Here is a 14,883-nt window from a genome sequence, read left to right as displayed (position 1 = left end):
GGTGCTCAATAAATATTTTGAGTAAAAGAAGAGAACTGGGATAGGGAGTGATAGGGTGGTTCAACTTTGTGAACCACCAACAACTAAAGGTTGAGTAGAAATGCTGCTTGTGGAAAAAAATGAGAAGGCATAACCGAAAAGGTAGGAGAGAATTAAACAAGAGTGGGGTCATGGAAGCCAAGGGAACAAAGAGGTTTTCTTAAATTTTTGTGGGTTTTTTTTTTTTGAGATTTCAGTATTGGTTTTTTTTTTCCAACTTTATTGAGCTGTAATTGACATATAACTGTGTAAGTTTAAGGTGTACAACATGGTGATTTGATACACATATATATTGTGAAATGATTACTGCAGTAGGATTAGTTAATACATCCATCACCTTTTTTTGTGTGAGTAGTGAGAACATTTAAGATGGAAGTAAAGAGTTTTATGGGGAAAAGGAAGAGGTCTGTAAGATCAAATGCTGCTAAGTGATTAGGTAGGGTAAGGACTGAAAGTGTGTGCTGCATGAGGGAATCAGGATATATGTGTTGTCCAGTTTAGTGGTTTTATTTAGAAGTCATGAAAACTGGAATACGTGAGTTGGTTATGAGTTAAAAGTGAGAACTCTTCTATGGGGCACCTGGGTGGGTCAGTTGTTTAAGCTTCAGACTTCAGCTCAAGTCATGATCTCAAGGTTCCTGAGTTTGAGCCCCTCATCAGGCTCTGTGCTGACAGCTCAGAGCCTGCAGCCTGCTTCCGATTCTGTCTCCCTGTCTCTGCCCCTTGCTCACTCACATTCTATTTCTCTCTCTTTCAAAAATAAATAAACGTTAATTTTGTTTTAAAAAAAAGTGAGATCTCCTCTTTGAAGAAATTTTTCTTTGAAATGGTATGTAGTTTGGAATAGTTTTGTGTAATATTAACTTCCCCTTTTCATAAATTCTTAATCCCTTAGTGGTGCTAGGAAAGAGGAAAGGTAAATGATGAATGGTTACTTCTTTATTTGGGAGCTTAACTTTGCTTCCTCCTCTGCCATGGATTGTATGAATATCTTAACTGTTCCTTGGCTAAATTTCAGAAGGTCCTGAAATCAATTTAAATGTAATAGAACTTTATCTGTAACTATGCCAGGTGAAATGTTTAGGCTGTTTGTTTTCCTGACAAGTAACCCAGACTTTTGTCAGAGATTATTAGTGGGTTTGTATTTAAATTATATTTTTATTCCTTTCAAAGAAAAAAAATGTTTTCTAGGTAGCAACAAGAACACAAGACAACACTTCACATGTCCTCTTGTTTCATTATGTCCTACAAGCTACACAGGAAACAAAACACATATCATTGCTAGAATAGCCACAAGAGCAGTGTTCTAAATTACCATTATTTTGAGTCCCAGCCAAAATGTATCATGAAATAGTGCAGAGGAGTAGAAGGCTGAGAAAGAGTTGAATTTCAGCTCTCCCTCTAGTCCTGGGTAATCTTGAACATTAACTTCTGTTTTTATTTTCTTTCTAGAATAGGATGTAAAACCTGCAGAATTTGAAGTTCTCTTCTAAGCACTAATATTCTATAATTCATTGACCTTGTTCACCAAAGCTATGTGAGCAATATATCCAACTTATTTTCTTCTAAATAATATCAAAGAATGAACACTAACAACATTTGTTAATTACTTATAGAATCATGATTTAACTCCCTGCCTCTTCTCTAAATAAATTTAGTTAATATTTTTGAGTTCTAGAACAAAACTAATCTCTTTATGCTTTCTTTATAAAATGTAAGACTGTGCCTTGTTTATTTTTGTTTGCTTTTGAAGAACATAAAACTTAGGTATTTAATTATAAAATTCCATAGAAATGATGTTGACCAAAAATTCTTAATATTTTGATCTGTTGATGTAGATTTATTTTAATTTAAAGAAACAGTGATATATATTTTTTCATCAAAAATTTTTTTGCATTTGGGGAGAACTTGCATGCACAGCAATATGATATGGGTTTATTACAATTTTTTTTGTATCACTTTAAGGGGGAAAAAGGAAAAGAAACAATAGGTGAAAATCTTTAATATATTTGTAGATACTGAACTAGATGCTTTCTATATATCAACTCATTGAATTCTCATAAGGCAGGTATCATTATCTCCATTTTACATATGAAACAGTAAGTAATTTGCCTAAAGTCATTCATCTAGCATGAAAATTAAAATTTGAATCTATTTTTGTCTGATACCAAAGTGCTTCTTGTTTCTCATTTGTGATTTTCCTTTGTCATGCTACATCTTCTTTCGAATGTTGACTAATTCTCAGAAACTTTGAGGAAGTTATTCTTAGAAATGCTGCATAAATAAACATTTATTTTCATTTTGGTGTTGCTCTTCAAGTGCTGAACAAGAGTGCAATTTTTCTCTTTTTTTTGCCTAGATACTTAAAAATCACTATATAGAATTTTTATTTGTATAAAGTGTAGTTCACATTCTACTTTGAAGTCCTCAGTGAGATATCTTTTAAATCGTTGAAAACCTTTTGAATGTTTAAGAATTAAAAGTTACAGAAAAAAATGTTTGCAATTCACAAAAACTTCAATTTCAGTGGAGCTTTCATTCAAATAAAATTCATTTTTAAAAACCAGGTCCTTACATTTCTTCTTAAAAATTTTTCTTTAATGTTTCTTTATTTTTGAGAGAGAGAGAGAGAGACAGAGCACAAGTATGGCAGGGGCAGACACACACACACACACACACACACACACACACACACACACACGGAATCCCAAGCAGGCTCCAGGCTCTGAGCTGTCAGCACAGAGCCCAAAGTGGGACTCGAGCTCAGAACCATGAGATCATGACCTGGGCCGAAGTCTGACACTTAACCTACTGAGCCACCCACGCACCCCTACATTTGTTAAATCATATAAAATCGAATGGTGACAAAATTGCTTTTTTTCTCCCATTTTAAATATTAACTTGAATGAAGCATCAGGCTTTTCCAGAGGAAAAGCTTCAGACATGAATCACATTTGGTAGCTTTACTGTTTATTTTCAATGCATGGTTTACTTGTCTATTTTTAACCTGAATCCCACTGTTCTTCACACCTCATCTTTCCTACAGTTTTATATGGCTTTGCCAAGTCAATCTATACTTGCGGGTTTATGGATTACTGTATGTATCACGATGTACAGTAACATCATTAACAGTATTCTAAGTATTATTTATAGAAAAAGTTTATTTTGCTATTTATATTGAAAGTTTATTATTTTCTCTCATTTTTAGTATTAATATATAATTCTAATGTTTCTAAAATACCTTTCAAGACCATTCTGTTTTGAAGTGATCAATGAGATATCTTTTTATATCATTGAAAACTTTTTAAATGTTTAAAGCGTAAGAGTAGGGTGATAAGGAAAAAATATTTTCTTTGAAATCTTTAGCCTTATCTAAAAAAATAGTTGAACTGATTTCTTTCATGATGGGAAACTATAGGACAAAAATGAATTCTATACCAGGAAAAAAATTATAAAAACCGAACTACCACAAACAGTACCACATACTGTGGCCCATTGTTTGGTCTTCTTTCCTCTCCTGTGCTCACTGCTCTCACTTGGTACTTGTTCCAGAGAGAAGCACTAATGTTAGCACTGCTGCTGTTCACGGACTGCCCCTCAGGCTCAGCAGTGCCAGCCTGAGAAATAGTAAGGCATTCCAGATGTCCTTTTTAACTTCTTAGCTTATTAACTTTCCTTATTGGCTTCTAATTTGCTTAGCATTTCTGAACCATTAATAACTTTTCCATAAATGTAATACTTTTGTTTGAAAAGAACATATAAAGAATACTGTCTTAGAGGGTCATCAACGTTTGCATTTGCAAGAGGTATAAGCATTGTATTATCTATATGATGATTTAAGAGGAACAGTTGTTTAACTTTTAAGTTCTAAATAGGATAGTTCCTGTAGTGGCCATTTATTAATGAGCCAAGAATTTCTTTTTAACTTTCTGGCCTCAAGAAGCTTTCCTGCCAGGAATTTAATTTCCTTTACTTGGAGTCACTATGTTCTTTTTTTAAGTAGGCTGAGCTCTAGCTTGTTTTTTTTTTTCCAGACTGAAGAATAAATTTCTCTCTTTTTTTTTATGTTTTGTTTATGAACTCATCATGCTCATTTACTCTACAAAGATCTGTTTCTGTATCTCAGATGATCTTTAAGTCATGATGGAGTAATCATCTTTGGTAACTCACAAAGATTGGAACCCTGTCTGTCATTCTTCATTTATTTATGTATGTGTATAGCCAAAAATCATCATACCAAACATTAATATCTTCACAATAAGAATAGTTCTTTAGTATGGTTGTACATGATTTGCCTTTGAAATAAAAACTTTAGGGGAATTCACTAAAAGAGAAAATCAGTGTTTTCTTTGGTTTATGTTTAGAGTTTTTCCCCCAGATTTTTTGACATTTAATCTTGAGCAAGAAGCTTGTGTTACATGAAATGTGAGTGGTCAAGAAAGCGGAAAACGCCTTAGAATTCAGTTTGCTACAGGCATTCTGCCATCAAATAGATTCTTCGTTTTATATATTTTGAAGATCACATTTATGGGAAAAACCATGCTGTATTTCATCTTATCACTTTTGAATGAAGTTTTAAAATTTTATTAACAGACTTTGACCTTTTCAAACCTAGGAACCCAAACTCTTTGTACTCATGCCAGAGCATTTTGAATTCTTAATTAAAATGCCAATTTGTATGCTTCAGTGCAGTAAAAATGGCCTTTAGTTATTTTTTAATGATTTTGTCTTAGAAGTGTTATATTTTACATATTTTTTAAAAAATGGTTTTAATGAGGCCTAATTTACATTCTGTAAAATTCACCTGTTTTAGGTGTACAGTTTAATGAGTTGTAGTAAATTTAGATACACCTATGCAATAAATATCTCTACAATCCATTTTAGAAAACTATCATGAGAATAGATTTTTTAAAGTTGGTTCCTCACAAAGAGGTTAATTTGTTTTTAACTGAGAACATAGATTAATCAATTACATACATTTTTTCCAATTGAATTCTTAATGTCTCTTTCTGTTTTAGTAAATTATGATGAAAAATATACTGAGTTTTGGAATATAGATTAGTGGAAGACAGCCCATATTAGGCTGTGCTATATAGAATCACTTAGAAAACAATATGTTAAAACCACTGACAAAAGAAAGACTCATTTAACAAATAGTATTGGGACACTAGGTAAAGTCTTTGGAAAATAATAATAAAACACTACCTTTTGTTTACTAAAGCATTTTAAGTATATAATTTATTTAAGTGGAAAACAAATCCATAAGAAAATTATAGAAAATATAGACAAAAAATAATTGCTAGATGTACAAAGACTTAAGTGTTTTAAATATGGAATAAAATACAAATGAACATACTAATTAACTTCTACATAAAACTGAAAAATGTGTCAAAGTATAAGACAGATGACAAACTGGAAAAAATAAATACTTGCAGCAAACATATGAGAGAAGCAGAGTATTGATGTGTACTATGTGAATATTACATGCATATTTTTAATATCAAAATGGAAGAGATGAGCATATAGACATTTGAAAAAAGAGGAAACAGAAATTGCTGATAAGATGTATGTACCAAACAACAGAGTTTCAGAGTACATGAAGTAAAAATTGATAGAACAAGAAGAAAAAGGCAAATCCACAGGTATAATCGGATACTTCCTATCCACTCTCTCAAAATTAATAAAACTACCAGACATAAAGTCAGTAAGAATTAGAAGAACTGAATATCATCACCAAACAACATTATATAATTGACATCTTTAGAGTAATCCAACAAGAGCAGAATACAAATTATTTTTACGTGCCCATTGGCATATTCTCCAAGATAGACAATATCTGCCTCATAAAGCATACTTAAACACAATTTAAGAGAATTAAAATCCAGTTAGAGTGTATTCTATAACTATAATGGAATCAAACTAGAAATCAAACTACACACTTCTAAGTAATCCATGGATAAAAGACGAAGTCTCAAGGGAAGTAAAAAAAATATGTTAAACAATGAGAAGAGAACAAATCATAATTTTTGTGGCACACAGATAAAGCAGTGATGAAAGAGATGTGCATAGGACTGAATGCTTATATCAGAAAAGAGATCTCATCAATCAGCTAAGTTTCCATCTTAAGAGAATAGGAAAGTAATTGCTAATCATTGTGTGTAAATTTTCAGTTAAGCAAGATGAAAAAGTCCTAGAGGTCTTCTATAAAATATTACACCTGTAGTTAACCCGTAGTTTTTATTGTACTTGTAGTTACAATATTTTCTTGTACATTTAAGGTTTTGTAAAGAGGGTAATCTTGTGTTAAGTATTCTTACAATAAAATAAAAGAAAATGGAAAAATAAGAAAAAAAATAAGCCCAAAGCAAGCAGTAGAGGGTGAGTAATAATGACAAAAGATCAAAAATCATTGAAACTGAAAACAGAAACACAATGGAGAAGTCAGTCAAAATAAAAGGATCATAAAGGAATACTACAAATAATTCTTTATACATAAATTTGACAGCTTAGATTAAATCGACCAATTACAATTCCTTGAAAAACACCAACTATCAAAACTTACCTAAGATCAGATAGATACTCTGAATAATCCTGTAAGTATTAAAGACATTGAATTATACTTAGAAACCTTGTGTGGTGGGGTATAAAAGGTCCAGGCCCAGATGATTTCCATGGTGAACTCTATATATTTAAAGAGGCAATAACACCAATTCTACACAGTCTGTTCCAGAAAAAGGATAAGTAGGTAATCTTCCATCTCAGTTTATGAGATGATCATGATCCTGATCCCAATACTCGATGAAGACCATAAAAAAAAGAAAACTACAGACCAACGTTTCTCATGAATTTACATGTTAACTTGTTAACGTACAAGTTAAAATCCTCCACAAAATATTGGTAAACCAAAGCCAACCATATATAAATAAAATTATACACTGTGACAAAGTGGGATTTATTCCAGGTATACAAGGCTCCTTTAACACTTAAAAATAAATCACTATGGGGATGCTTGGTTGGCTCAGGTAAACACCTGACTCTTGATTTTGGCTCAGGTCATGATCCAAGGGTCGTGGGGTAGAGTCCTGCATTAGAGCCTGCTTAAGATTCTCTCTCTTCTACCTCCCTCGCTCATTCTCTCTCTAAAAATAAATACATAAATGGATTTAAAATTATATCAGTGTAGTCCACCTCATAAGTGGGTTAAAGAATGAAAATCATATGATTGTAACCGTTAATGTATAAAGAGCATTTGGTAATGGTAATTGGTAATTTGGTAATTGGTAATGAATGGGTATCCTGTACCCATTCATTAGAAAACTTCTCAGAAGTGTAGCAACAGATTGGTAATACCTGAACGTGATATAAAGCATATATAAAAAGGAACAGCTAAACTTCTACTTCCCTTAAGAAACTGAATGGTTTTCTCCTAAGACTGGGAATACGGTAATGCTATCTGCTCTCACCTCTCCTATTTAATAATCTTTTGGAAGTCACATCCAGTGCAGTAGGCAAGAAAAGAAATAAAAGGACTAGAGATTGGAATGAAAAAGCGAAACTTCCCCTATTTGCAGATCATATATATCCCTGTGTAGAAAATTCCAAGCTATCTACAAAACATGTTAGAACTAGTAAGTAAATAGTAAGGTTGTAGGATACAAAGTCCACACACAAAAGTTAATTGTATTCCTACATACTAACAATGAATAACTGGAAACCAAAATTAAAAATGTACAATTTACAGTTGCTCCAAAAGTAGTGAGTTGCCTACATATAAATTTAGCAAAATATCTATGGGATCAGTATGTGAAAACTATAAAACACTGATGTGGAAAATCAAATGACATAAATGAGACACATACTGTATACTGTATTCATAGGTTGGAAGTCTCAGTAAAAATGTCAATTCTCAAGACTCCCTACATATATAAGGAAATTCATATAGAAATTCCCACAGGGGTTTTTTAATAGCCACAGGCTATATGATTCTAAATTTATATTAAAGAGCAAAGAAACAAGAATAGATCATCAATTTTGAAAAATAAATTACTCAATTTTAAGTATTATATAACCATTGTAATCAAAATTGGTATTGGTGACAGGATCAACACCTAGATTTTTGATTGTGGAGAATGGATAGCCTTTCAGTAAATGGTTTTGGAACAGTTGGATAGGCATCGGGGCAAAAAGTGAAACTCGAGCCAGACCTCACACATTATATAAAAGTTGACACTAAAATGAATTACAGAGCTAAAGGTAAAACATATAACTATAAAAATTTTGTTGCAAAATATGACTTTGGGTCAGGTGAAGATTTTCTCAGATATAGCCCTAAAGTTCTAATCCAGAAAAATTATCAAGTTTGACCTCAAATTAAAAACCTGGTGTGCTAAAGTTCCTGTTAAGGGGTTGGAAAGATAAGCTATGGCTCATTCTAGGGACTGAGAAGAAATATTACAGGTCACCTATTCAACAAAGAATTTGTATACAAAATGAGTTAGGAACTCTAAACTCAATAGTAAGAATACCAAAAATCCAAATAGAAAATTGGCAAAGGGCTTAAGGAGACATTTCACTAAAGAGTGACATATATATATGTATATGTATATGTATATGTATATGTATATATATATATACATATACATATATATATATGCACAAATATGCACATGAAGATGTTCATCGCCGATTAGGAAACCATTCAGGAAATACAGATAACTCTTAGATATAAATTAGATATAAATATAATGTAAATAGATTTCTAAATAAATATAGAAAAAAACACCTTGGGGGATTAAAGACCTGAATGTAAGACCTTAAACCATAAAAATCCTAGAAAAGAGCAGAGGCACTAATTTCTGTGACATTGGCCATAGCAAGTTCTTTCTAGCTATGCCCCCTGAGGTAAGGGGAAAAAAAGCAAAAATGAACTATTGGGACTACATCAAAATAAAAGGCTTCTACACAGTGAAGGAAACAACAAAACTAAAAGGCAACCTACTGAATGGGAGAAGATATTTGCCAATGACATATCCAACAAAAGGTTAGTATCCAAAATATATAAAGAACTTATAAAACTCAACACCAAAAAAAAAAAACAATTAAAAAAAATGAGAAGACATGAACAGACATTTTTCCAAAGATGTCCAGATGGCCAATGATCACATGAAAAATGCTCATCATCACTTACCATCAAGGAAATGCAAATCAAAATTACAATGAGATATCACCTTACATCTCTCAGAATGGCTAAGATCAACAACAGAAGAAACAAAAGGTGTTGGTGAGGATGTGGGAAAAAAGGAACACTCCCACACCCTTGGTGGGAATGCAAACTGGTGCAGCCACAGTGGAAAACAGTATAGAGGTTTCTCAAAAAATTAAAAATACAATTACCATAGGATCCAGTAATTCCACTACTGAGTATTTACACAAAGAATATGAAAACACTAATTCATAAAGATAAAGGCACCCCTATGTTTATTGCAGCATTATTTACAATAGCTAAAACATGGAAGCAACCCAAGTGTTCATGGATTTATCCATTCATGGATAAATTTATCCATTTATCTAATGGATAAAGAAGTGGTATATATACACAATGGGATATTATTCAGCCATAAAAAAGAATGAAATTTTGTCATTTGCAACAACATGAATAAACCTGGAGGATATAATGCTAAGTGAAATAAGTCAATCAGAGAAAGACAAATACCATATGATTTCACTTGTATGAAATTTAAGAGTCAAAAAGAAATGAGCAAAGGGGAAAAAAAGACAAAGCAAGAAAAGGACTCTTTTTAAATATTTTTTTAATGTTTATTTTTGAGAGAGAGAGAAGGAGAGAGAAAGAGAGGGAGAGACAGAGGATGAGCGGGGGATGGGGAGGGGCAGAGAGAGAGACACACACGCACACAGAATCTGAAGCGGGCTCCAGGCTCTGAGCTGTCAGCACAAAGCCTGATGCTGGGCTCGAACTTACTGCAAGATCATCACCTGAGCCAAAGTCGGTAGCTTAACTGACTGAGCCACCCAGGTACCCCCAGCAGACTCTTCACTATAGAGAACAAACTGATGGTTACCAAAGGGGAGGTGGGTGGGAGGATTAAGGAGTGCACTTGTCATGATGAGTGGGTGATTAAAATAAAACCAGAAAAAAATGTCTTGGGAAAATAATTACATAGCTAATAGAATGGCCAATATCAAAAATACATGAGTGAAATATAAGCTTAAAAATAACCAATAAAGGACTTCTCTCTTATATGAACCCATGTGAGAGTGGGAGGTGCTTGAGTTGTAGTTTCCTAGAAGAAACAAATTTTTTGTAACCAGGAAGTGGTTCCATATAAGCCTTCCCAGTAAATTGCCTGAAGAGATATCAAAGAGTAGGCCTAAAGCACTAAGGATTCAATAATTTTACTAAATTTTCACCTCCATACCTTCTTTTATATTACTGACTTATTTTCTTTTCATTAAACTGGGCCTCCTAAATCCTGTAAGCTTTGGCCTTACAAAACCTCATTGTCATTCACAGATGAGAGAGGTTAAGAAGTAATGGAAAGTCATTGTGAATTCATTTGGTGGCAAAACGCTTGCTTGCTTGCTGCTATTTGTTCATAACAGCCTTGTAAATATAAACCTTATATCAGAATATATTTATTATATATGTACCAAGTTGTTTTAAAAAGGCTATGAAGTGACATAAATGATTGGTTTAGTACAAGATAAAACCTAGGTAAGTCGATAGAGGCAGTATATTAGTGTTTAACTCTGTTGACTTGTGGGCTCAGACTTCCTTGGTTTGAATAGCAGTCCTACAACTTACTAGTTGTTACCCTTTTTGTCAGCGTTCTCATCTGTAAAATGGGAATAATAATAGTGCCTATTGATGTAAGAGTTTTTGTGAAAATAACTTAGTACATGTAAAGCATTCAGAACAGTAACTGGCACATAGGTCTTCAGTGCTGGCTGTCAGTGTTAGCCCTGAATCGTGAGTATTTCAAGAAGGTAATGTATTGAAAATCTTCATTTGAAAGTAAACTAAAATGTTGTCTTTGCCTAAAGTACTCCTTTATTTGGTGTTTTATTGTAGAGGTAGTGTAGAGACCTTCGATATACCGAAGAACCAATAAATATTAAGAACTAAAAAAAGAAATTTGATGGAAAGCAAACATTATGTTTCTTGAATTTAATTGTTCTAAGCCATTTCCTCAATTTTTTTTCTTAAATATGTCTTGAATATTGTTTTTCACTACGTAAACTTCAGAACAACTCATTTCCTATTATTCAAGATCTTAACTTTAGGCATTGCATTTTAGGACTTTTCAAAATCTGTTCCTATTAATCACTATTTTTTTTTCCTTTTCCCTTTATAGGTCACCATTTGCTGCTGTCACAGACTATTCAGTTACAAGGAATAATGTCATACAGCTCTGCTTGGAATTAACAACAATTGTGCAACAGGTATTAGCTGGCAACCTTTCCTTCTCTTAATTTATTATCTGTTTCATATTCAAACAATGAATAGTATTCCTTTTAACCAAGAGTTTGTAAGATACTGGTTTGGGAGTTTCTACTTAAAGGCAAATGGTTCTAAATAAACCAAATATGTGGTTTGGGAAACTGTTCATATATCCCAATAAACAAGCATTTTATTTACCAGAAGATGTAAAAATGTAAAAGTATACTGAACTTCTAGAGAAATCATTATAAGATCATAAGTCTGGTAATCTCACATTTTAGTGGGGAGGACTGTACTGCCTTTCACAAAATTAAATTTCCCCATTTAGATAACAGTCTAAGACTTTTGCTCTAAGACCCTGTTCTTTATTAGTACAATTATTAGTTTCATTTATATGTTGCACATATGAAAAAAATACTCATAATAGCTTTTAACAGTGATCCCTTTATGTGACCTGATTTTATTTTTACTTTGAATATTATCCAAACCAGGGATCCCCAAATCAAATGCCTTTAGGAGTACCGCCACTAATATAAATCAAGCCAGGCATGAGATATGGAGAAATCATAGAGTGATGAATTGACTAGTACATAGTTTATAAAATTTAATTAAATCTAATAATGAAACACATCTGAGAAGTCTGAAGCCTGCAGCCACCATTCTGTGTAAGCCCTGATGGCAGCCTCTTGCTGACGCTGCTTTCTTGGGTGCTGGTATCTGTTAACCTACCCAGTGTTTCAGAAAGAAAGCAGACAATAAAATAAGATGATACAGGAGATTTGGGGGAAAACTGATGATTTAATTTTTTATTCTACTCCCTGTCTTTTATTACCAGGGATAATTATAGGAAGGAGGGTAACTTTGTGACTTTTAATTGTGGAACACATCAGACATTCATCAATGTTATATCATGGCATTGATAAAGTCAACAACCCTTTGTTACTCAGAGACATGCATGGAGAGAGTGAATATTTTTATGAGCTTTGAGATACCCTAACAGTCTCACTGCATGTCTTTATATTTGATATCAGTAAATGTAATTTCTGAATTTACAAGGTCTCAACTGGATGATGGGGAGAAGAGTGGCATTTTAGGACAAGACTCAGCAAACATTTTGTAGAAGATAGATATTAAGTATTTAAGGTTTTGTAGGCTGTGTAGTGTAGGCAAAAGGGCCTTTTGAAACTACTCAACTCTGCTGTTTTAGTGTAAAAGCAGCGTTAGACAATGTGTAAATGAATGGGTGTGGCTATGTGCCTATAAAACTTGTTTTGCAAAAAAAAAAAAAAAAAAAAAGCTGCAGATTGAATTTGCCCCTTGGGCCATCTTTTGCTGACAAGTGTTCTAGGGCATTGTTAGTCCAGTGTGGTCTGCGGACCAGCAGCATTATGATCCCAGGGGTAAAAAAGCAATAATATAACCTATGGGTTATTATTCTTACCCATGACATTTTTTTAAAATGTATTTTTTAAAACTCGATTTCTTTTAAAGGCATTAAACTTAACCAAAGATTTGAGATATGGACAACAGTGTGTTAGTTTCTTTCTTTTACTATGAGAGAGAAATTCTCTCTGATTTAGAGATGCATATTACACAGTATTTTTATAGTACTCTTCATAGCCTTTTAATATAGATAGTGCTCATTAGCAATCTATATTAAACAATAATAATAATAATATAAGAATTATTAACTGCTACATGAGAAGATCTGTGATAACTGTATTATGTGTGTTATTTAAGCTTTTTATTTATACATGAGACCCAAAACAATGAACAGATGGTGAAGTTGAATGTGAGAATTAAGTTTATTTTTCAAGTTTTTATACATGAGAAACTCCTATTGTCAATTCTATGAGAATGCCATCCATCTCATATCATCTTGCCAAGTAACTTCATTTCCAAGCATAATTATGACAGAAAGTGGGAATTTTTCAGTTCTTGTGTCTCCTCCAAACATCTGGACCTGGATAGCCTATTTAAAAGTTTACTTTTGAGTAATTGGCTGACTCTCTGTTGCCTTAAAAACGAAGACTGCAAATCTAAATGACAATTATGATGTTTTCTTGAAAATCTTGAGGAAGAGTACTCAGGTGTATTCATTTTCCCTTAATTAATGCATAATGTTTTCTCACATCAAAAAGGGATCAACAAAGTGATCTTGAAAAAAATTACCTTTAAGTGTACAGTGAGATCATATATGGAGAGTTTTCTATGTTTAGAACTCACAGGTTCCAAAACATACCTTTGTCATTCTAACCTTCAGATGTTACATTGAGAAGAATGGCTGAAATGATTTTCAGTGAATTAAGATTTCCTGTAGAGAAATTGTCCAGTGGTGGAAGTGCGATTTCTGTCAGATATGACTAACTCCCACCTATTCTGCTATTTTTAAGAACATACCATCTAAATAACAAGTGATTCAGCTTTTGTTCCAGAATGTATGAATACCTGCTATTGACAACTACTTCATAACAAACATATGCCATTCTGATATTACCCTCAAAGGCTTATTTGTGCTGTCAACGCAACCTTTAACAGATGTACTATGTGGCTCAACATTCTCCTTAGGAATTTACTTTAAGACACTAATGGGTTTAAGTTTTGCTGTTTATAGGTCAGGAAACATGGTAGAGTATAGAGACGTGCTTTCAGAAGTTGAACTTGATGTACATTCTGTCTTGCCCAAATACAGAATTATTGAAAACACTCCAAATAATTGAAATATTCCAAATATACTCAGATGTAGAAGGACCTTCTGTACTTTCCACCCACTGTACACTCTGGTTTAAAGAGGATGCCTTGCCGTTCTTAGGACATTTTGTTCTAACATTACCTGTTTCTATTTTTTAAAGTTCAGTAGCTCTTTTGCCACAGTTCCTTCTACCTCACTCTCATTTTCCTATCACATGTCCTGTTCCACTCATCACCTTTAAGATGCTTCTGAACAAAAACCTCTATACATAGGTAGTTTTGGTTCTTGCCTTGCCCACTCCTTCCCAACTTGTACCTGACCAGATTACTTAATTCATCTACTTTAACTACATCTTTTCTGTTGTATCTTAAGGGAAATGTTAAGATACCAATTTCTCTTCATAAAATACATCTTCCTGACATCCTGATGTAATTTACTTATAAGTATAGAATCGATCACTTTCAGACTAGTCATCCCAAAGCCCAGCTTTAATTTTGTCACTTTTAGCAATTTTCCTCTAGTTTCCAAATTGATTACAAACTCCTTTCTTTGGAATTCAAGGGCATTCCAAGTATGGTACTACCATAATTTCAGTTTTACCTTCCAGTACTACCATATATCTTAATTGTAGTCTACTTCATGTGGATGACTTACTGTTAGTAAAATAGATTTTGTGTCTCATCTTTTTATGGTG

The 14,883-nt window shown here is 33.0% G+C and overlaps 1 protein-coding gene across 6 annotated transcripts in view; it reads left to right on the top strand.

Annotated features, from left to right (window-relative positions):
• The window catches only part of CNKSR2 (connector enhancer of kinase suppressor of Ras 2), a 302,678-nt gene that overhangs the window by 89,520 nt on the left and 198,275 nt on the right, over nt 1–14,883 (top strand). For all 6 annotated transcript variants that reach the window (XM_053891762.1, XM_053891765.1, XM_053891764.1 and 3 more), the window contains exon 4: nt 11,412–11,499. In XM_053891762.1, the coding sequence (XP_053747737.1) occupies nt 11,412–11,499 (88 nt within the window). The remainder of the gene's footprint in view (nt 1–11,411; nt 11,500–14,883) is intronic.

This window comes from Panthera pardus, unplaced genomic scaffold, assembly GCF_024362965.1.
Source record: "Panthera pardus isolate Hobbes unplaced genomic scaffold, ASM2436296v1 HiC_scaffold_27, whole genome shotgun sequence".
NCBI lineage: Eukaryota > Metazoa > Chordata > Mammalia > Carnivora > Felidae > Panthera > Panthera pardus.
The sequence above is the reverse complement of the archived record's forward strand: the minus strand, read 5'-3'. Positions and strand labels throughout refer to the sequence as shown.